Raw genomic sequence first — 25,130 nt, 5'->3', positions numbered from 1 at the left:
GTGGCTCTTATTTAGTCTTGGTGAAATTTTTTTTCAAGATTTTCTTCACAGCACCTACCAGAATAGTTCCAAATAATAAAAAAAAAATCTGTGTAAAGTTTGAGCCCGATCGGATAACAGGAAAGGGTGCCCCTGGGCCCTTGAACATCTAAATAATTATTGAACAGCTGCACACAAGTCAAAAAGTATTTGTTGCATATAAAAACTCAAATTTCACAAAAAGTGGACATACAATATTTGTGCACTAAGCCATCGATATGTTCAGTAACTCAGAGATTTGTTGATACAAATACAGCAGAATATCTAACTCGCTACATACCTTGCTTTTGCTTTTTGATGCCTAGGTTGACACCACTTGATTCATAATTTTAATAACAAAAGTATTTATAATATTTCAAACATAGGTACCTACCTTTGAATTTTATGAAAAATCATAGATAATATAAATCGAAAGTGTAGAATAAAATTTTTTCATTCAAGGCTTAGTTTTTGAGAAAATCGATTTTCAAAAATCGCTAAATACGCATGCACCTCACTATATAGAGAAGAGCAGAATTTACAAGTGAGTATGGTACAACTGCGAATGGAATGATTCCTCCTGTACAAATTGTCGAAATTGTAGAATAACTTTTTTCAAATGGGATTTGATCTCGAAACAATATTGCAGATTTGATCAGTTTTGAAAGCAAAGCCTTATTCGAAAAAAGCTATTCTCCAATTTCGACTTATTTCTGCCCAAGGATTCATTTCACCAACCATTGTGCAATATTTACTGTTGCATCCTACCAATTCTTACAAGGGAAGATCCCGAACCCGAAAATTCAAAAAATTCTGAAACTGTGCGAGTATGTAGGGAATGTCCTCCTGACTACAACGCAATTTTCGTTTGCTCCCCAAATTTACTCGAAGGGGGTGAAATGAACCCCTGAAAATTCGCCTATTTTCCGATTTTGTGTTATAACTCGCAAACTGTAAGAGATAGAAAACAAGTTTCAAGACAAAAGTTACTTCTCATAATTAGATCTACCATTTGGTAAAAAAAATATTTCGCAGTTATAACACAAAATCGGAAAATGTCCGGATTTTTAGGGGTCAAATATACCCCCTTAGAGCGAATTTGGGCAGCAAACAAAAATTGTGTTGTAATCAGGAGGAAATTCCCAACATATTCACAAAGTTTCAGATTTTTTTGAATTTCCGGGATCGGAATCTTCCCCTGTTAGTCAGGTGAATGCGAAGTCAACAAGCTTTCAAAATCGATATTCTCGAAACCTAGACCTTATATGGAAAAATATTATTCTACGCTTTTGATTTATTTTTGTACAAGGAATCACCTCCCGCCCGCTTGCACCATCCTGTATAAACACACCGCGGCACAAATAAGATTCTAAGCAAATTCACCGAGTCTTCCAACGTTTCCAAGCAATCCGTCATAGCGCTGCGCGACTTTTTCTCACCGGAAAAGGATACGTCTAAACTGTACCGTCCTCTCTGCACGCATAAACGCCGACCATCATAAACCCACTAAAGCACGCGTCGTTATTCGACCACGAAGCTTTGACGCATAGACTGTCTTGCCCGGGGCGGTCGCCGCCAATGATATTTCCTTTCGTAGCAAGAAAACGTCCGCAACCTGTGATGCTAAAGAAACGGCGAAGTAAAATGCTTCGAATACTTCCTGTTTTCCCAGCGACAATTACCGGTATTACACCCACGACGCGCGAGTCCGAACTGCTACGAAAAGGAGGCGAAGGAAAGACAAGAAAAAACAGTGTCATAGAAGCTGGGATATTACGGCAGAAGCGGGGGAACGGGGTGTTACGATAGAATGAAGCAAAAGAGGAGCAATAAAAGGCGAACCATGGTGGCGGGGAGGGGGAAAGTTGAAGTAAGAATATAAAGGAGGGAAAGAAGGGTAAGAGGACACGGAAGAAACGGAGGATGGAGAAGGTGAAAAGAAAGGGGAGGAGGCTGATGGGGCGAGAAGGAAAGAGGGTGGGGTAGGAAGAGAGGTGATGAAGAAAGAGGACAACGCGAGAAGAAGGGAACAGTCGAGTGGTTCTGTTACCTGGTCCGTTCTCCTCTCCCACTGTGACGGCAGGTCAGTGTTGCTGTACTCGTGGACGAGGACGGATGCCTGATTATGCGTGAGCAATTCCACGCAACAATCGCTCGGTCTCGTTCCCCCCTCCCTGCCCCCGTGGTCCCGTCGCTCTCGGTGAAAATACTGGGCATGGAGATGCGATGTACCTTGCGTGGAAACTCGCCTCGATCGTGAAGTGAAATTACAGTGAAAGGGTACGTATCAACTGATATCTCCTTCGTACTATACGCGGTATAGTATACGGCACCACGCGTCCGCCGACTGGAACGTGTTATCTCGTCGCGAGTGCCCTACAAAACATTCGACCGTGGAGTTGCGAGGAAGCATGTCCCTCTCGGAACGATACGGCTTAAATCGTGTTATAAACTGTCAAGGCCGGCGTATCGGCCGCGAAGAAAAAGTAAGACACCAGTTAATAGGTTAAACGCTCTTGTTCGCGCGGCGAAAAGCGTCGCGTGTGTCACGCGCGCTGAACCCCTGGAATCGTCTATGCATGCAGGCGCGTTCGCCGTTGGCAGACGCGGGTAGAACGTACTATTTTACGGCGCACGTGCTGCTGCCGCATGAATTCGGGGGCATAATCAATCGCCGCGTTTCGTTTACGTTAGTCGAAAGATCGATACGCTCGGGAGTCGCTTAGTTTATGAAACTGGCGTAATTGAAGCTGGGTTCGGCCGCGAAAGTAGTATTTGTCGTATCGGAAGGAACGTCTCTGCACCATTGTTTGCCAGCAGGAAAAGGAAGATAGCAGGGATTTGTGTTGCGACCAGTTGCTACGGTTTAAAAGCCTTTAGATTGATTTTGATTCGGTGTGGGTACTTGGGTCTGAAACTCATCTCTGTTTCTAGCTTCGTGTAATTAGCCAGAGTTTTCTCGATTAATTAACATTAAAACGACACTGTGGGGACCGCGGAAAAATTTAACCCTTAACTGGTATACTGTATTTGGCAAACGTGACTGGTATACTGGGGTCGTGGCAGACCCCAAATAAAAAAGGGCACAGAAATTTGTAAAGTCGACACTAGAGCAACCACTAGGAATATTTTCTTCATAGGTAATGTATAAAATAATAGAAGCTTAGAAAGTTAAACTATTATTATAAAATTAATTGGAAATTCAGTTTACCAACTTAAACAACCGAAAATTGTACATCGAACTTTGGGTGCTTGGGGTCACGAGCGACCCCAGGATACCAGTTAAGGGTTAATATTCATTAGGAATATAAAAAAAATTTATATATATATATATATATATATATATTATTTATATATAATATATATATAATTTTTTTTATATTTTTTAAAATTATTTTATATATAAATAATATATATATAATATATTATATATATATATTATATTCTATTATGTTTATATATTCCAATAGACGATAGAATATTAAGCTTCCTTACCGCAAACGAAAACCGTACAAATATCTTCTGTAAATATGCCTAAAGGGAAATACAAAAGAATTCTTGGGAAACGTTAACGGTCGACCATACGCTCTAAAAGTGTCAGTGTCGTTCTAGAGTTAAATCAATCGCATGCTTTTGTGTTCCTTTCACTCGTTTAATTTATCCAATAAATAAAAGTAAGAACTGGGGATCTTTGTACATATAATTTTATGATGTGCGTTCTTGTTTCTTTCTTCTTTGAGTGTGAATAATATTTGTCCCAGTTATTCAGTAAGATTTTGTTAATAGTAAATGTGCATTCTACGGCGACTTTAAGATAAAAGACGAAAGCAGACAAATAGTACCTATACGGGTTATTTTAGAAACTGAGTCCGCTAACATTCGCCGGGGAAAGCAAACTGGTGCATACCACTCGCGAGCCACGTGCACGTTTGTGTAAATATGTAAATAAGTTCGGAATAGGAAGCTAGTCAAGGCGTCGATTCCTTCGACAAAACAAGAACAGGTTTCAGAAACTGAACTTCAAGCAACCCTGTGAAAGGTGTTGTCTCTTAACCTAAGATACCTGCATATATGGGAACAGACTGGAGAAGAGACATACTTTTCCCCGAAAGGACGCGTTTTACGAAGCTCGCGAGACAGAGAAATCAGCCTCAGCAAAGATAAATTAAATTAGTTAACCAACGCTTTAACTTAACTACATACGTCACATAAATATGATACATATTTTGATTAACTGCTTAGTGAATTAGCTCTCTGTATGCTCAGAGAAATGTGAACCGAGTGATTAAAATTTCGTCCGTTCGAATTTCAAACGCTTCGAGCGTTTCGAGTGCAATAATAAACCTAAAAGCTTTCGAAGTGAAATGAAGGCGAGAGAGAGAGAGCTTACGTTTGTGAGTGATTTCCAAAAGAAAGTCGATGAATAGCAACGTTGCCGGTGCGTTTTTCAAGGCAGGGCGACAAGCGATGCTTGGTGCGCCCCTGGCGGAACTTTTTCTCCGAGAAATTCGCTGAAATTCTCTCGAGGCAGACGGTGCACCTTGCACCATAAAGTCGGGCTCGCCGGATCGGCATGTTATGTACGGGTTGTGGCAATGTAATGCGGCATAGTAAGGTATGGCGCGTAAGACAGATGTTGGCCGAGAAACAAATAAAAGAGAGGGGAAAGAAAGGTCGACGACGAACTGGTAGCCTGAAAGCAGTGCCACGATCTGACGAGCAACGCGTTACCGCCATTAGTCATTTCGCGATACCATTTACAAAGGGCTTTCAATGATTTAGCTCCCTTAATTTTAAGCCGATTTATGATCGCGGTGAAATCGGCTTCGTCTATTTTTTTTTCCTGGGGGGACACGAGGGAATTAATACGCGTATCCCCGAGTCGTTCGTTTCGTCGATTTATCGAGGCTTCGTTTTCTGATATTTGCGCGGAACGCACGAGCACGGAGGCGAGGTACATATCGTCGATGTAATTACTATTCTATCGCGGACGGTGTGGTTTTAAGAGATTAACGACATCTGGCGACACAAACAGCAATGCGTCCTCTGTGTACAATTCAGAATTATTTTGGGAAGCGGTGTCAGTCGACTTATGCAGTGCAAGGGACATCGAGCGTCCTCCTTTTGTTTGGTTTTACGCGGATGTATGGAAAGAGATCGTAGTTTCAATGACAGCCAAGAGATGTGATAATTTAACGTCGACGCATTTTTTCAGTTTCACGAGCGAGATAATCGTACAATTAATACTTCGAGGAATAGCTCATAGAAAAATAAATAAATAATTGAATCAAACCACCATCCATATTATTGTATGATTCGAACTGCAATTGATCAGTGACGGATGATCTTAAAAATCTCGCGAATATTTAACTCGTGAAATCCGAAATGATTGTAACAATAGTAATTTAATCTATGTATTCGGTACGATATAACAGCACGAAAGGATTAAATTTTCTGCTGCTTTCAAATTGTCGATGGCTTATTGAAAGCTTCTGTTGATACTACGGTGCACTTGCAATGCAGGGGTGCAGTTTGAAACACGCTATTAGCTATTTCAGGGTGTAAATGTGGAAGGAGCGAAAACTCTATCCGATAACATTACACGCACAGTGCCGTTAAACAACGGTGCATCGGGTCACTCTTTGCGGACATTAGTGTCGAAGGTCTATGGGTCTTTACGTGCTGTTACCCAGGCCGTTGAGCTATGCGTGTGATATTTATCTAAGATAATTCTTCGTAACGTTTTCGTGCATCTTTATAGGTTTTCACGTTTGCGTCTCATTTCAGCTGAATTGTTTCGTGCACGCATGAATGATAATGAAGTAAAGTGACAGCAATTAACCCTTCGTTGACACTATGGGTGTGAGCCACCCGTAAGCAGATTTTGACGCTCTGTACCTTCTACATGCAAAATAAATACTTTTTCTCTAAAGTCGACTTATAAACTATTTTCTTTCTCAAAATATTATATCTGAACAACAACTCTGTAGATTTTTAGCTTCTAATATCGAAATTTGTGTAAGTTACAATTTTTTAACGATTTTTTTCGTTTTTTTTTATACATAGTAATCTAGATTTTTTCTCACAAAAACTGTAATAAAACTTCAATAAAAAACTATTAAAATACATTGTAGAAACCTTGAAAATGACCCACGATTTTTTTTCATAACGTTTGAACTCTTTAGACGAGAATGGCAGTCATTTAAAAATTACTCTGGGTGTGAGCCCAATATTTATTACTATCTCCAGTCTAATTACGTGCTATGTATTATTATTCATTGCACCAGTGCGTTATCTGCTTCAGAGTACATTTAGTCATTGTAATTGCAACTTATCTATGAAAGCATGAGTAAATTCTAGTAATTGTAAGTTCGTCAGCGTACAGTGCTATGGGAACACACTGTTCTAATGTCTGTACCGCAGTAAAATAATATGTGACTCCTCGTTTATAGTTGCAATTGTATAAACATTAGTTATCTATGTTTTAATAGTTCGCGAGAATTATTCAATTACACAGTGGATTTGCTGGAACCCTGGACTATCAGGCCCCGATGCTGACTTTCTCCTCAAATGTACGCACGTGCCTCTGATTTATTTGCGAAAACTTGACTGTCTTGAGAAAACTCAGTCACTATAATACGGAGGTTCTGGGTTCTCAAATCGGGTTAATTGGAATCGCGTTACCAAGAGACTTGACTTGGATTTTGAAAGTTCATAATATGTACATACATATGACGGCCAGTGGCAGATTCAACAGGGCGGCTGATTCCAGTTGCCGCCTGGGCCCCATCTCCAAAAAAAAATTACGATTAGATATCCAAACACTATATTTTTTCTGTACTACTACACTTGGCCCGTTTTTAGTAAACTACCTCTTCATTTTCCCGAAAAACTGGGCCCCTCAGCAGTTGTCTGATAACTAGATGTTTTTTTCACGATTTTGCCCTAATTGTGAAAAAACCGAAGATCGGACCGATTAGAAATTTTTACAGCATGTTCGAAATATATTCCTTTGTGCAGTGTAGCGCAGCGCAAAGTGTATAAGCCCTAGTTTCCGAGATAAAAAATAAACAGCCATCTGTGTACCCCAAAAATCGACATTTAAAATCGTAAAAATCGCCTTCTCCTAGTGGCTATTTTAATAATTTTAGTTAAATTATTCTTTCGGAGGTCTCCTTCAAAATTACAGGTTTTGGAAGAAACATATTCCCAGGAACCGTTGTATCTTCATTTTTAAGCTCAATATCAGGGCAAAACCAAAGACACTTTTTCTAAATCCACCTCGTATGGCGACATTTATAAAATAGATATATAGGCAAAAGAAATACTTTTCTACTCTACGCGATAGTAATAAACATTGTGCAAAAGGAAATGTCTATGCTTGCGTTCATCTCCTGGTAATTAATTCGCAAAAACTACGTCAGCGCGATTTGGCTCCCTCAAGCTGTAACGGACGTCCACTAGCATAAATAAGTGGTTAAATATTCAGAAATATAATTTAAAGCATTTTAGTAACACCTCCCCCGCCCCGCTGGAGAGATCAGCTTTACTCGACCGCACAAGTTTTACCCAGGAAATGAAATCCTAAGGCCTAGAAACCCGGATCAATCGTGTTTATGACGAGAGCTCGTGAATTATTAACGTAAACATTTCTTTTCGCGCTTTCTGAGGTTCGTACCGGGGGTCCTGCGGTACCTGTGCCCGCGTTAGGGGTGGCGCAAGCGCGGATGTAGCCAGTGGTTTGCGAGAAAAACAGATGGTCGGTGGCATTCGCGGTACCAACAATTTGTTCGTATTCAGTCAGAGCCCGTGTGCCGGCAGAGAAACATCCGTGTGTTCCTGCCGGCGACCGAGAACATGAAACCGAGCCCCCGTCGCGAATCAGTCGCTCCGGCCGTGCGTTTCTGTGCCGTGAAAAATGGGAAACCGTTTACCCATTAGGACCGTCGGTCGTTTCGAACGGAATATCCACAGTGGTCCGGCGACGTAATTGTTTCCCCCGTTAAGAAATTAGCGTAATTATTTCTCACGTGTCGACTGGTTCTCCTTTCGACGTGATCTGCTCTTGAAATCTTCCTAGACAGAAAAAAGAAATTGTTTAACGTCCAGCTATGCGTTTCGATTTCAATGTGACGGACGATTGATTTCTGTTTTCCAATTTCGTGACGAAAAAATTAATATTTGTTATGCTCGCTGGTCTGGAACGTGTGTAGTGCGTGTGTCTTAAGTAGTACGCTAGGATCGGAAATGTTTGGAATGTAATTTTGTCTGGTTAATACAGTGGGAGCTTGATGAGAGTTGTAGAGATTTGAATGGTACAGAGTAATCCTAAAATTGTAATTTGTGGAGTTTTATTTGAATTATAAGAAGCGTAGGGGGATGTTTTAGCTTATGGAATATCTTGTTAGCACCTGTGTCTATTTTTATTGGTAATAAACGGTGCAAATTATTCCTCTGTGTTTCTTTAATTCGTGAATGAGGGGTTTGAAGCGACAAACTTTCTGTTTTTTTTTTTAAAGCTTCTTATCAAAAGTCTATAATAGTTTCATGATGAAACTTTTTGAACTTTTTCGGCTTGTTGGAAACTTTTCGCTTACGCATACAATGATCGTCGGAAATTAGAAGTAAATCGGACTAGCTCATGAATAAAGGGTACCCTTCTCGAAACCAGATTTATGCTGACAAACAGAATTATACTTGGATCAGTATGAATACCGGTCGCGATTTGAATTAAATTTTCGTACACGTACCTAATTCCCGCAATATCCTAGATGTTTATGGGGACTAGGCAGTCAGATCGCTCGAAAAATCAAGTATTTTTTGCGAATTAATTACAAAGAGACGAATACAAATTGTGACTAGTACTTTTGGGTAATGTTTGTTAATACAATAAACAGTAAACAAAAAATTATTTGAATAATATATACATGTGTATGACAGCGCTACAGTTACCTGATATATAGGTGTTTTTTTCTGGAGCCGCTGTAATTTTGTAGTGATTCTGGCCGTAAGAAATTGAATTGTGAAATTTCCTCTGAAATTGATACTTTGCCCTGGTCCCCATTCTGCCCTGAACCTATTAAAAAATAAATAAATAAATCAAAATTATGAGTATAGCGGTTGTAAAACAGCAAATTTTAAAGAAATGTGATTTTTCGCCAGGGAGAAGAGCCATTTTATTTTTTTTTGTCAAAATAGGAGATTTCACAGACTTAAGGCGGCATCTCCTAGCTGCGACAGGTCGCAGTGACCGGCTGCGACCCCACTAGTGTAAGGGAGAAACAGATGTATACCTGTCGCAGTTAGGAGATCCCGGCTTTATGCTTAAGTTCAGGTCGTAACTAGACGTGTTTTTTCAAATCGATTTGTACCTCTGTTTTTTCACAAAAACACCCCATTGCGACTTAAATCCACACATTTCTAATTATATTTCGAAAACATTAAAAATACAATTCCACACAGCAAGGAATAATAAATATTTATAAAAAGAACATTAAAATCCATACAACAGTTCCTGAAAAAAATTCATAAAAATAGGCCTCTTCGTGTATATAAGCTTCTTCGAAGACCACAAAAATTACCACTAATTCTTTTAAACAGAGCAAGATTTAATCCAACAGCTTTCAACCCCCAGCAAAAATGTTCTCATTTACATAACTGGAATAGGGCGAATGTAATACCTCAGCAGTTACAAGCTTGAAAAAGTAGCTGAAAACTCCAAAGAGTCTCCACAAAAGAAACTTCTGTGCCAGTAAATTTTCTCTCACCTCTTCTCAAAAGCCTCCGCTAAGAGACTACCATACTGCATCGTGAATTGCTGCATCCGTCCAGAAACATTTCCCCGAACGTGCACGGATTTTTTTAAACCGATAGGGACGCTGTTAAGTTGCCCCTTGCGATCGTTGCGGTTCGCTAAAAACAGTATACATAACGAGGTCGTCCCAGTGTACAACGTTTTCATTGAGGATCGCTGAATCGTTTCGCGCGTGGTCAGGGAGGGAATCGCGGCCAGGGTGGCGTGTTCTCGAAGTCATTGATCGATAATTCCATCGGGATAAGAGTGACCGCAGTGAGAGTGTCCTGGCGAGGGGGCAAGAAATCGCTCGGAAGAAAAGTATGCAGCTACTTTCCAGTTTCATGGCGAGGCACCTGAAGCGAGGAGCATCCTTGAAAAAAGGTACGCCACTGCGTACCAGCCCCGGCGAACACTCATTTAGAACAATGCTACCGTAATTACTGCAGCAGAAGTACGAGCTCCTCGAGCCGCCTTCCCTTTTCCTTGGACGCGACGCGGCAATTCTATGTTTTTCCTGCTGGAGGCTTCGGCCAATTAATAACGATCTTCTCACGATCCACTGGATTTATCGGCGACCGAGAGTGTCTCGCGGCAGCTGTGCGTTTAGCTAAAAGAGCGATTTACACCTTTCCCTTCTTCTTTCATTTATCACTTTAATAATCTCTTCTTTGGAACTTGGAACTTCGTCACTGGTGCTTTCTAGATTTTTCGCTGGTTCATTTGGCGAGGTGGTGCGCGAGCTTTTCCTCGTGGAACGTTAGTTAGCTGCGAATAGGTACTTCGGGAGTTTCAAATTTTGATAAGATAATTATTTCCTTGCAGTAAATAATTAGGCTTCGTAGCAATTCTGTACAAAACAACTTATTTATCACCACAGTTTTCATTTCAGTGTTGAAATTCGTATACAGTAGAAATTACTTATTTTCTTGCTAAAAGTTGTGGTCATCCTCTCCACAACGAACAGATATACTCTGTCTAACAAGGAGAGTATTTTAGGTGTCCGCCTCCGATCATTTTGATTTTTGGATATGTTATAGAGGACCGAAAAATAAGAAATACGTGTTTTTTTATTTTTCCCCGTTTTCGTATTTGGGGGGTGAAAACTGCGTTCAAAGTTAGGGTTGAAAAATCATTTTTGTGGATTTTTGAAAATCTGGTGAGTCAGTCATATTTCGCATTCAAAGACACAAAATTTGTCCATTGACACTATTCCCCTATCTCTAATAGTTCTCGAGATATTCCACAAAAATGATTTTTCAACCCTAACTTTGAACGCAGCTTTCACCCCCCAAATATGAAAACAGGGACAAATAAAAAAACACGTATTTCTTATTTTCCGGTCCTCTATAACATATCCCAAAATCAAAATGATCGGAGGCGGACACCTAAAATACTCTCCTTGTAAGACCTAGACACCCTATCTTCATAATTCACAGGGTGGTGGTTATTTGACCCCAAAAAATTATTTTTGTATTTTTTCACGGAGTACCCTATCACCTTTATGAGTAAACAATGTTGTATTAATTTTATTTCTTTCAGTTACATAATAGGGGTGGCTACCAGGCATTGAATGTTGTGCTTTTTAATAATAAAAATGCAATTTTCTTTTAAACACATTTCCTTCACGTTGGAATATTATTAGCCAGTAAATTTGTGAACCAACAACTTTTAAAAATAGCCAATTTATATTTATAAAAGTCTCGTAGTACTGTTTACTAGCCACAGTGGGGGTGGGCTGGCAAGGAAAATATAAACTCTTAGGTTTGCAGAGTGGCTGGTGTATGAATTCTTCTCAAGTAAAAAATACAATTTTATTTCAAATATTAATAAACGAGTAGCAACCTCTGAAACATTATGAAATGTAATACAATTTTAACGAGGTCGAGCAATGTTTTAAAAAGTTGATTTTTAAGCACCACCTTAATACTTCAGTTGCATACTTCCGCGAAACTTTTCCTTCTGCTCGCTTTAAAAGCTACTTTCGACATGCTGCTAATTAGAAATGCGCCGTAGAAGTGTAAATTGTAGAAAACTATATGGTAAATATTACCTATATTCCCGTGTAATTCTCGGACGTAATGAATTGCAATTAACCGCGTTGCTAATCACCAAGAAGCGCAAGAAAAGTGTATCGAAACAAATATGTAAGTGTATCGTACGAAATTGAAATGTAAAGGAACATATCCAGGTCGTTAGGCATGTGGTTCGTATACAATTAGTATTAACAAAAAGAGAAGAACATTAATTGGTCAGTATTGTCGAACCGACAGAGATAGAAATCGTGCAATCCCCAGGAATTCGAACTATTCCACAATAAAGTCCTTGATGCGATTCAACTTGAATTCTTCAATCACCATGTATACCACGTAATATTTAAACATTTCATTATGTAACGCCCAGTTATCGTTTCATTAAAAGTGAGCTATCACTTTTAATAGCTGGAAAAAAAGCATGAAACTGTGCCAATTACATACGAACACTTGTGTATAATTCATTACAGCATTTCATTTAAATTCAACTCCTTTAGTTGCAAGCTATGTTAATGTGTTTTACGTGCCTCGTGTAATTACACAATGATATTTTATACAGTACGCCTGGTTCGTTCTTATGCACGCTATTATTTTCCTGACTATTGAAAAAGCGAAGAAATATCTCATATGAAAGTTGTCTGATTTGATGGATGAAACTTAATGGAATATTAGGATTTGTGTTTAAGCTATTATTTACAGAGATTTCAATATCGGTGTAATTTTTTTTAAATGGAACTGTGTATCTTTATTATTGCCACTTTATGATGCATTTCAAGACGCGTTCGACGATGTACATGAAGAGTATGTTTGAACAATAATAAATTCACCGGATATCTTTATGAATATCGGTGGCAAATTTTATTGTTTAAACATACGCTTAATACGCATCGTTAAATGCGTCTTGAAATGCGTAGTAAAGTGGAGATAACAAAAATGTATAGTTCCATTTAAAAAAATTACATTGACATTGAAATCTCTGTAAATAATAGCTTAAATCCTAATATTCTCTTTTAAGTTTCCTCTACCAAATCAAACAACTTTCATATGTAATATTTCTTCGATTTGCCACTACTTAGAAAAATAATAGCGTGTATACGAATGAACCAGACATACTGTGAAAATGGAACTTTCAGAACGAAATTTGTTTTGTCACTCATGAAGTACGCGATTAATATTCGGATTTTTTTGTGAGCTAATAATAAAAATTTAAAAAAAAAACCGTTTGTAGATTGCGATCTTTAAACGTTTGTAGCTCGGAGCAACGTTAACCGTTTTTGATGAAATTTTAGGCACGTATACAACTTACTGCAATCTACAAACAGTTTTTTTTTTGAATTTTCATTACAAGCTCGCAAAAAAAAAGTTTAAAAATCGACCTTTACTATTCTTCTCGCTATTCCAACCAAATACATTTTTTTTCAAAACGGCGAAACGCATCAGTTAGCAAACTAATCCTTCTAGCTTCTGAAAAAAACTCAAGTTGTTTGGACCAATTCTAAAAAAGTTATGCGATTTTAAAATGTGTCCGAATATTAATACGAGCCACTGTAGTTAATGCTCGTTTATCGCGCGCTCTCGGGCACACGTGGTGACGACAAGTAAACCGATGCCGTCGCTGAAAGATTCAATTTTCGACTTTACACGGCACATTGTGTTTATAAACAATGCACACCATTCCGAAGGTAGAAAGCGCATGATCTAGCGACTTATTTGATCGATACAACCCGAAATATCCACGTGGAGTTTGAAGGAACTAGTTATAATCACGCGATGTTTCAGTACGGCGATGCTCGTTGCGGGTGGCACAAGGTTTGTTAACTGAAACATCGTTTTAAAATTATACCTACACTCAAAGTGTACGAAACTCTGCATTCTCACCTATATAAATATGTTTTCATCGAGTTACGTTATTTATCAATTTTTTTGTGACATAAAACACGTATAAAAAGGATCGTACGATCCTTCAAGCATATCGATACGAGCGCCCAAGTTTAGGATATCCTCAAAAACAAATTTCGTGTTCTTCCATTTAATTTCATCTAATTTTACTAATTTAACGTTCCCTTCTAATTTCTGCTTATTTTCTCGTTCGACCAATATTGTTCAATCGACAGAGCGATATTTCTCCATCCCTTTTCTGTCCTCGAGGAAAGTGCAAACTTAAAGTTCTGCAACCGGAGTAGGAGGCGTAGTAACACCTGGAAAGGTTGCAGTATCAATTCCTATGCAAGGGTTGCTTGTAATGCCAAGGTCTTGTCCTCGATCGTTCCTGCTTCTTCTCTTAAGCGTATAGGGTGGGGTGCATGTCTACTGACATTTCAATCCTGAAATTGAATCCTGCAGGCACGCTTGGACAAAGCTACGATGATCTCTGGATAGGATTTCTTTTAAGGACAAAATGTTTGTACCCTCCGAGACGTATCGTGTATCAGACGGTATTCCAATACTGCGTAGGTACATTAATGATTATTTATCACGCACGTGCCCCGTGTCTTATTTTTTCTTGCGTGATGAATTTTTCCAGCAGCAGGTCACTTTACTTCGGATTTAAAAATTTAGAGTCGTACTCGATGTTTAATTTTATACGTTTCACTTAACAAGCAGCGTTTGCTGCGTTGGTTAATCGTTGCAATTTAGACAGCTTAGCAGGTACCTACTACCTGCAGCAAGTTTTTAAATGTTCGTAATTTGCAAAACAAATTCATGGTGGATTGTACGGCTGTTATTGTTATAATACAGTGTGTCGTTAAAACTCATTAAACTCGTACTCTACTTTTACTTCGGTATAAATGAGGCACAAAGATTTGCATGTTTCTAGATGCTTCAAGAATTTTAAACAAACTACAAGCACGTGTCAAGTTCGTAGAATCATGCAGTTGTAATAGGCTGCAAATTCAACAGCGAAGTAGATTGAAATAAATTCATGTAAACCGCAATGAATTCAGTGAACAGCATTATATTCAAACTTACTATCGAATGTTATATGTTCAGTTTACAGATGTACCAACGAATTAATTCATTTTGACACTATTCTTGCCCCTTCTATTTACCATAGAATACTGCCAGCAAAGCAGGCATATTTTGCTTGCAAGAAATTAAGAAAATCAGGTATTCAAATATTTTCATTTCCAACTGTATAATCTTTATTCGAGGGGTACCCTGCTGAAGCCTGAAGAAATATTAAAATAACATAAAGCAATTAATATTTATATTGCTTACTTGTTCCCCGATGCCTAATTACGGTATTAAAAACGGATTTTAAAAACTAAAGATTTAGCGAAAGTAAAAGTTTGCCGAGCAAAATTGAATTCTATTTGTTCCCATTCTTCTATCTGTTTCGGCGAAATTTCGAAGACAAAGAGAGACGTTAATTTTCACGGTCATGCCGTAACAACTGGGGAAGACGTTAATTTCCTGGCTGCCGGTGTCGTGGACGTCTCGGCTTCCTGGATCGATTTCGATCTAAAAGTCGCGTTGGAAATTCAGGCGACGTTCGCGGGGGCGGGGTGGCGGGTGAGGGTGCGGGCATAAATCCAGTCGGGCGACTTAACAAATGGATCAAGTAAACGCGACACTCGGCTAAGACCGTCCTCCAGTTATCGGCTATGAAACGTTGCGGTATCGTTAATTGCGTTCGTACGACGTTCGTCCTTGCGCCCCTAGTTGCATTGTAAGCGATATGCGCATCAGTTAAGGCTAAAGGGGACATTATGCGCCGAAGAATGCAAAGATCGTGCGATAGGTACCACGGCTGTTGTGCGGACGCTGGGAGAAAAAGCGCGAGCTATTTCCACAAGAAAAGCATTTGTTTCGTTCATGCGGAAACTTTCATCGACGGTGACTGATGTTTCTCATACGTCATTTTTTAATCCATTCTTCGGATTATGCCTCTTCAATTCGTCGATATGTATTGCTGTTTTAAAATTATAACAATGGGGGTGTTAAATACGTAGGTTAATATAAATTAATTGGGTTAAAACATTTAAGGGGGTACTCTCTCTGGTGTAATTTCTCGTTTTTTCAACGCCATCTTCGGGAATTTATTTAACAAAAACTATAAGTTTATAGTATCCGACGTTTTGACTGCATATTAAGGTATGTTTGAAGTAATGCTCAGAATTTTTTTGAACTTTTTTATCGCACGTATACATAGATACAGTCGGCTGCCGCAAGCTTCTTCAAAAAAATTATTTTCCAACTTGCGTTGGTGTTGGGAACTGTTCTAGTCAGCCAAAATGGAAAAACTAAGGTTTATTTTCTTTATTATGTTTGTCCTTATGGTTGGAATCAAAGAGGCCCCCTAACAATAGAAATTCGCAGAATGACAGCATTTTGAAAAAATGTTCGATTTTTGTTGATAAATTTAGAGGTTTTCGTTCTGTAGAAACTCGCCCGAGGTTCCAACCATAGCGACAAACATAATAAAGAAAATGAACCTTAGTTTTTCCATTTTTAATGGCTAGAACAGTTCCCACACCAACGTCCGTCGGAAAAGAATTTTTTTGAAAAAGCTTGTGCCACCGACTATATGTGCGATAAAGAAGTTTAAAAAATTCTGAATATTACTTCAAACATACATTAATATGCAGGCAAAACGCCAGATAGTATAAAATTATAATTTTTGTTAAATAAATTCCCGAAGATGGCGTTGAAAAACGGGAAGTTACACTAGAGTATCCCCTTAAATGGTGACGTCAGTTTTTTACTATCACTACTATCAGTAATGGTGACGTGACGCCAATTTGAAATAGAGGTCCATTTCATTTACATAATTATTGTATTTTAATGTAATTATTTCTTTTATTTATTGTGCAATTTTATTACATTCAAATACGTTCCAAACGTAATGTAATTTTTAGAATATAGATGTTCAATAAAAAGAAGGATAGCTCAGTCCTCCTATTTACTGTTACTGGGTCCATTTTCTCCCACCCTAAATATTAAACTATGTCTGTTAGATACTTATTATTTATCAGTATCACTTCTTAAAGAGGATAAGGATTCTAAATTCTACCGAGCCAAAGTATAATACAATGTTATTCCGAGCTGTGCACCAATGAAATTAATGGCTATATAATTTTCGAATTATTCATCGAGTTTTGAAAACCATCGAAATTGTATGTCGCAAATGGAAGGAGGATCTTTCAATGATACCTGCAGCTTTATAGATATGAAATAAAGGTGGAGGTAAAGAGTGTTAACGCGTGTTTCCTTTTATCGTGTTTCAGGGAAACGCGAAGGTGCAGGAGGCGGTAATCCAGTTGGCAATTATACACCTGCGACAGGGTGTCCACCCAGGGTCGTCAACAGTACCGCTGGTTACGGTGCTGCGCCTGGGGGTGCCAACATGAGCCCCGAAGACCCTGCTCCCGATGAAGAGTTCGCCTTGGCTATTACGCAGAAAACTCAGGTGCCACAGATCTTTCTATTCCACTCGAATACACAGGGGCGGATTTGGAGATTTAGCGCCCCTAGGCCAGGGCTTGAAACGGTTCCGAAAATAACTGTTTAAAACTGTTATATAAAGGTTCTGATTAAAACGGTTATGGAGAACCTTTATTCCAAATAACTGTTATAAAAAAACCGAAATTTCCAACTATTATCTGTTTCGGTTACGGTTCCCATTTCCCTCCTCGTATCGGTTTCATAACCGTTATATCTTTTCGGTTCTATATCAGCACCGAAACGGTTCCAGATTCGATTCTTGTATCGAATTTTCTCTAATTGATATCATTAATTATTGTAGCTGCAGATTACTGTGTATGTGCATATTTTTTTTACAAAATCCTTATAGAAACAGGAGAAACTTTTAACTTACTGTTCTGGATAATATAGTGTGTGTGAATGTAAAAAAATTGTAGCTGATTTGTTTATTTCAACGCTTTATTAGAAATCAATGATATGTATAAATGTTTCTCTTTTTTTCTATAAGGATTTTATAAAAAAAAATATGCACATGTACAGTAATCTGCAAGTACAATAATTAATTAATGATATTTAGAGAAAAGTAGACACAAGAATTGATTCTTGAACAGGTCTGTGAAGATAGCACCCCCAAATTCGATTTTTTAAAAAAACTCAACGGCATTCGTTTGATATTCGTATGCCCACGTTTGTCCATAAACAATTTTTTTTGCCCACCCTCCAAAAAAAAGTTACGAACAAAATAAAAAATTTGTCTTCATCACCCACCATGAATGCATTTCAATTTTTTAAAAGAAGGATACGAATGTACCCGACCTGGCCACGTTTGCCCACTCTCAGATTTCATTTGCCCACCCTCCAGAATTTAAATAAAAAATAAAAACCGCGAAAGAATGAGTATAGATGAAGCGATCGCGTTAAAGTTTGATTATTCTCGAAAATATTATCAAAATCGTTCTTTCAACGGTGCAGTTCGTTAGTTTACATGTAGAAGAGATTTGCCCATCCATTAATTTCGTATGCCCACCCTTCAGAATCGAATTATTAATGAAGATAACCAAGAAGTGCGGTACCCGTTGAACCGAATACCTTTCTGTTCGTTTTTTTCCGAATGAATTATCAAAATGGATTGTTCTTACCTTAAAGGTTAAAGGTGTTTGGTGACATGTTGTCCAAAAAATGTTGTACTCACTTCTTTCTCGCTTTATTCGAACGACACTTCAAAAATTATTCACAGAAAAAGATATAATCTCACTTGTATATATGGTATGAGGTACTATCCACCATTTTGAATTATCTTTTGCCCACAAGTGACGTCACTTTTGACCGTTATTTTTTGCTTCACTATGACTCGTGGCTTCACGTAGAGCAGGCCGTGTCTATAGGTATATATGGTCTAAGTGCAGAATAACATCAGAGTGGTTTTCTAGTCATTTTTCACTAATTACCGCAATGATATCGCACAACGGAAAATAATATAATCTCACAGTTACTTCACGAACCGTAAATGAACGCACTCTGTAGACCGACTGACTTCCGTGCGTCGTTGGAAGGAATTCGAGACTATCGCAGGTATTTGTTTACGTTTCGACAGTGGCACTCGGCGCTGCGTGTCGTCATCGAACGTGCCGAAACGTAAACAGATGTCTGCGACACTCTCGATTGTTTCCAACGACGCACGAAAGTCAGTCGATCTACAGAGTTCGGACATAACTCTTGCAAGATCGTGCATTAATTTACGGTTTGTGAAGTAACTGTGAGATTATATTATTTTCCGTTGTGCGATATCATTGCGGTAATTAGTGAAAAATGACTAGAAAACCACTCTGTTGTTATTCTGCACATGCTGCAGATGTGTGAAAAGTGTCAAGTATTCGATGAGCGATACAAATTGAAGTGGATAACATGTCACCAAACACCATTAACCTTTACGGTAAGAACAATCGATTTTGATAATTCATTCGGAATAAAACGAACAGAAAGGTATTCGCTTCAACGGGCACCGCACTTCTTGGCTATCTTTATTAATAATTCGATTCTGGAGGGTGGGCATACGAAAATTTTTTATGGGCAAACGTGGGCATACGATGGACAAACGAATGTCGCTGAGTTTTTTTAAAAAATCGAATTTGGGGGTGCTGTCTTCACAGACCTTTCTTGAACCGTTTCGGTGCCGATATAGAACCGAAAAGACAACGGTTATGGAACCGATATGAGGAGGGAAATAGGAACCGTAACCGAAACACATAATAGTTAGAAATTTCGGTTCTTCATAACAGTTACTCGGAATAAAGGTTCTTCGTAACCGTTTGGAGAATCGAAATCGATATTATAACAGTTTTCAAGCCCAGGCTGACAAACCTTTGCCATCCTTCTCGCGAAATGTCATCAAATATTTTACTTTACAAGAGTTGAGACAATTCTAAAATTAATTCAATACAACAACTCACATACGAGTTATCGCTAACTTGCTACGCGAAAAAATAGTGAGTTGTTTTTAAAATTGTCCGAAGCCTCCGCGTTTAAAGATCACTCGGTCGAAGCAGCCAAAACAAATAAGTGGTCCTTTCCGTTAAATTACGTTTAATATTTTATTCGCATATTAAGGCTGCAGCCTGCTTAGCGTATACTCAAATCCGCCCCTGCTATACGCCGTGGTAGATGACGTAGGACTCTATGGCTCAACGTAAATCGAAACGACAGAATAACTTTTTATCGCACGAAGCTTCACTTCGCAGAGAAAAGACTTTGAAAATAAATCCAGTATACGCGCGCCTGACCGGTAGATACTTGGCGCAACAGCTTCCTCCACCCCACGTACACCAGGAATTACGACCCATCCTGTTTTGATGCATCGATGCATAGTAAATTTATCTACAAAATAAATTGAAACCGTAGAAGATTAATCGAAGATTAGTTTTTAACTGAAGATTTCTGTTTTTTTTGTTTCTTAACCGTTATTCCTTGGTATCGCTACTAAATTCCTAAGGAATCCAAAGGACGAAGGAGATAATTAGGTATTCTATTTCCAGAAGATTACATTATATACCTCGTTGTTATTCAGCAAAAGATTATTAAAACGAAGGCCACCTAGATTTCACGCGCTGAAAACGAACGTAAGAATACATTAGCGTAACATTCCTGCACTGCTTTTAATAAATGAGTTATTACCGCACGGTAATATTAATTACTCGGCGATGTTACTGGCTTATCGAATGGACCGATCCCAAATATGAAGCTACACGTGTTTTCCTGTTATTAGTGTTGCCTGTTGTAAACGATTAGAATTTTAGATTGGAAGGTATTTTTTATGTGTAAACGAGGCAATAAGCCGCAGTCAAACTTGGCGATAAACGAATGTTAATATTCAGTTAATTTACGAGGATTATATTGCGTGCTGGAGAGAGACAAGCTCTGCTGTTCCTCCATAAGATCCACGCTGCTGTGTTGTGCTACGCGCTTCGTACAGCGCGTACTACGTCGCAATAGAAATAAATACAGTCCCTTTTACATTTAATGTGAGAAGCATCGCACGCAGGCACATAGTTTCGGCGATTCGTGTTCCCTGGTAACGGTAGGAATATTTCGACGGCGTTTTACGTGATTCGAATCGCCAAGCTCGTAAAAGGAACGGGCACAATAGTGTTCCCTGGGATATGTTCTTTCAGCGTTCCCCCGTGGATGCAGCTGAAACGTCGGTTGAGTCGCTGCTGGAAAACACGGCGCGATGTTTCCTTACTGCCACGACCCCGGGATTAAATTACACGATTTCCATAAAACAATTACAGGTCATTAAAAAAATGCTACGTACGTGACTAACGGTAAGCAGAGGTAGCAAGGTAATTCGCGTAACACGATTGAACGAAACGGTGAATTCCAACGGAACGTCGCTATTGGAATCATACAGTAGCAAATGTCTTTTATTATTCTGCTAATTCATTAGGGGCAGTGAGTGTACGACCCATGGAACTTTGGGGGCGTATCAATTGTTTTAAGACTGATGAGAAATCTCTGGTGTGTATGATGCCTTTAAATCAGGGCTTGGAAACTGTTCTAATATCGATTTCGGTTCTCCAAACGGCTGTGAAGAATCGTTCTTCCAAATAACTGTTATGGAGAACCGAAATTTCCAACTATTCCCTCCTCGTATCGGTTTCATAACCGTTATATCTTTTCGGTTCTATATCAGCACCGAAACGGTTCAAGAATCAATTCTTGTGTCGACTTTTCTCTAAATATCATTAATTAATTATTGTAGTTGCAGATTACTGTACATGTGCATTTTTTTTTTATAAAATCCTTATAGAAAAAGGGAAACATTTATACATAGACTGATTTCTAATAAAGCGTTGAAATAAACAAATCAGCTGCATATTTTTTACATTCACACACACTGTTATTCAGAATAGTAAGTTAAAAGTTTCTCCTGTTTCTATAAGGATTTTGTAAAAAATATGAACATATACAGTAATCTGCAGCGACAATAATTAATGATATCAATTAGAGAAAAGTCGATACAAGAATTGATTCTGGAACCGTTTCGGAACCGAAAAAATTACGGTTATGGAACCGATATGAGGAGGGAAATCCTAGGAACCGTAACCGCAACAGATAATAGTTGGAAATTTCGGTTCTTCATAACAGTTATTTGGAATAAAGGTTCTCCATAACCGTTTTAATCAGAACCTTTATATAACAGTTTTAAACAGTTATTTTCGGAACCGTTTCAAGCCCTGCTTTGAATCGAGGAATTAAAAGTTCGGAATCACATTACTGGTCGACGTTTATTTATTTATTTATGGGGAGTGGGCGGTGCGGCTCTTATAAATTACATTAAAATACAAGCACAAATGCGAGGCTTCAAATTAAGAGAATTTGAAGTAGTGCAGTGACGGTGTAGGGTATCCAAGTGTTGGATCTATGGATGCATAGGAGAAATTATTGTCTACGTGGGAAATGCTCGGAGTAATGCTTTCCGGTGTGGAACTCGTGAGACTTCTCGAGTGATTTTTATCGTCGCATTCCTTCCCTGGCCGACGCTAAAGGAAGAAGAATAGGTCTTCCCATTTAAGTAGCAGATTCCACAAAGAAATCCACTCCTGGCGAAGAAAGTTTTTGTTCGGTACCTTACAATGTCATTAGCGCAAAAAACCTTGGTTTTTTTATTTAATCGACGACGTTGTAAATTGCGGTCCCTATTCGTGGGAAACGGATAGCAAAAAATAGTAGACTAATTTATACAAAGTGCGGTGAAAGTTTAATTTCTGCTCGTTCCATAATTATCGCCCCTTAGAAAACGTGGGCCCCCCCTGCAAAATTATAATCGGCCTTTATTATTTCGATTTTCGTATTGTACGAATATTTCCACCTTCCACCATGAAGGAATCCAAATTCTCAATTTGCACAAAGTGCCCGATAGTGGTGAAAACTATAATCTATACTACAGATTATATACTATAGTTTATTTATTCGTTATTTTAACTAAAATAGCTTAAGGTGACAGTAATTGGTTAGGTGTCAGTAATTGGGTCCTTTACCCTAGTACGTATAAGGGACGCTGTGGTTTGGAAAGTAATGCAGCGTGCTCGTGACGTCCAGCAGACTTTGAAAAAATTCCGAATTTCAGAGAAGAACAATTGTCAAAGCGACACGCGTATGTCCTCTTATTACCTCGAGAACGGTAAAAATATCGTTGACTCAAGGTTCCATCCCGTAGCATCGGATGCTTTACGATCGAGCTCGCTCCCTTAGCATTGGACAACTTTCTAATTAATGAAATGTTACGTTCTTGACAGGGCAGGTAGTATTGCCGTTGCGTAAGTGTACTATATGAGACAAGGGACAGCGATGGGTTTTTCTTTATGGTGCTGATTGTCAACTTTATCGAGCGGAATCGAAGGATACGCGTGGCGAATGCGTTCATGTCAGTGCCGATTTATTTCAGTTTGATTGCTTCTGGGGGATATTAATTCGTAATTACCAATCCGTATCGTATCTCAGCTCCTCATCTATCGGACCTTATTATCATCTTCCATTACACATGTACTGCTCAACACTGGCGGCTCCAACTTTTCGAGCGAACTTAAGTTTGCTGCCTCTCTTTTTGAAGCACCCAAACTATTCATTGATTTCTGAAAATCATTAGAACAGCATATTGGGAGTAGAATATAAATCTTTGAGCGTTATAGTTCTCTTCATTGACGCATTCAAAATTTAATCTCTAGGGGCGCTCCCCTCGCTAGTTGAACGCATAAAAATATTTTTAAAATATATTTATTTAGTGCAAATTTATTAAAATTCATTAGGTGATCATAGAAAATTATTTAAAGTATAAAATCCTCTGCGTGCGCCACTGGTTTGGTCGCTAATAAATATTTGGTGGGCAGGTAAACAAGTACCTATAAGTCAAATTTTACCTCAAGCTTAAACAGTTTCTCTTTTGCTCCTTTTTGTGAATCGAAGTTGGAAATAAAAGTTTCTTTGTCGTATCCTTACTAATATATAAAAGTGAAACGTTGTCCGTTTGCTGAACGGATTTCAATTAAATTTTGAATATACATTACATACGTCCTGGATTAGATTATACGCTATTTATTTCTTTTGTTTAGGCTTTTTTATTTTCCAAATATAATAAATGATTCCCGGCTGAGAGCGGGTAACGAGTCAGCTCGTATGTTATAAATTTTCACGCCCACAATTTAACACCTGATCTTACGTAGCAGTTTAAATATTCTAAGTGCTTTCCCGCCTTATTCTTCTGACGTGTTCTCGTTTGCCCGCCCACCAAAGGATTATCACGTAAAATTGATTTCTTAGGCTCGCGGAAAGTGATGGATTGATTTCCTGGCATCACGCATACGTGACAGCGACCGTCAGTGTTAACGTTAAGTAAAGCAGAAAATATATGACGTGTCTACGCTTGACTTTGAATCACCTGAATACAAAAGCGAATATTACATTGCGATTAAATGAATTTCAGACTGCTTTATCGGTTAACATGTATTATACAGATATACAGTGGCTCGCGTTAATATTCGGACACTTTTTAAAATCGCATAACTTTTTTAGAATTGGTCCAAACAACTTGAGTTTTTTTGAGAAGCTAGAAGGATTAGTTTGCTAACTGACGCGTTTCGTCGTTTTGAAAAAAAATGTATTTGGTTGGAATAGCGAAAAGAATAGTAAAGGTCGATTTTTAAACTTTTTTTGTGAGCTTCTAATAAAAATTAAAAAAAAATCCGTTTGTAGATTGCGATCTTTAAACGTTTGTAGCTCGGAGCAACGTTAACCAATTTTTATGAAATTTTAGGCACGTATACAACTTACTGCAATCTACAAACGGTTTTTTTTTAATTTTCATTACAAGCTCACCAAAAAAAGTTTAAAAATCGACCTTTACTATTCTTTTCGCTATTCCAACCAAACACATTTTTTTTCAAAACGACGAAACGCGTCAGTTAGCAAACTAATCCTTCTAGCTTCTCAAAAAAACTCAAGTTGTTTGGACCAATTCTAAAAAAGTTATGCGATTTTAAAAAGTGTCCGAATATTAATGCGAGCCACTGTGCTCTCAGGGAAAACAAAGCCAAAGTGTTTAGGCAGGGTAGATTTCGCGTTAGACTTTCTATTCGCCATTTAATCAATTGTAATTTTCCTGCCGCGTATTTATACAGAAATTTATCCGTCTATTATTGACCCGCGTTGTATGCACGCACCACTGTTGAATATTACGTACGTTCGTTTATTCCCTTCTTCGAGGAAATCTATTAATCAAGGTCTTTTATTATCACGAGCCAGTGACTCGTGTTATCGCTGGGAATCGCAAAATCCGTGGGCTTTTTGATCCGAATCAATTGCGTCTA

General features: G+C 38.5%; 1 protein-coding gene and 1 long non-coding RNA gene across 7 annotated transcripts in view; one reads left to right on the top strand and one right to left on the bottom strand.

Moving 5' to 3' along the window:
* LOC143372994 (uncharacterized) overlaps positions 1 to 25,130 on the top strand; it is a 42,853-nt gene that overhangs the window by 1,551 nt on the left and 16,172 nt on the right. Inside the window, exons 1-3 of one of the 6 annotated variants that reach the window (XM_076819726.1) lie at positions 7,813 to 8,033; positions 9,850 to 10,195; positions 17,073 to 17,254. In XM_076819726.1, coding sequence (XP_076675841.1) covers positions 10,135 to 10,195; positions 17,073 to 17,254 — 243 coding nt within the window. In that variant the 5' untranslated portion in view covers positions 7,813 to 8,033; positions 9,850 to 10,134. Of the gene's footprint in view, positions 1 to 2,151; positions 2,299 to 7,812; positions 8,034 to 9,652; positions 10,196 to 14,227; positions 14,295 to 17,072; positions 17,255 to 25,130 lie in introns of those variants that run through there. The other 5 variants (XM_076819725.1, XM_076819729.1, XM_076819731.1 and 2 more) reach the window with 5 other exon arrangements.
* Positions 1 to 25,130, bottom strand: part of LOC143373001 (uncharacterized) — a 107,596-nt gene that overhangs the window by 72,526 nt on the left and 9,940 nt on the right. The window lies entirely within an intron of this gene.

This window comes from Andrena cerasifolii, chromosome 9 (assembly GCF_050908995.1).
Source record: "Andrena cerasifolii isolate SP2316 chromosome 9, iyAndCera1_principal, whole genome shotgun sequence".
Classification (NCBI taxonomy): domain Eukaryota; kingdom Metazoa; phylum Arthropoda; class Insecta; order Hymenoptera; family Andrenidae; genus Andrena; species Andrena cerasifolii.
Note: the sequence above shows the minus strand (reverse complement) of the source record. Positions and strands in the feature narration are given on the sequence as shown.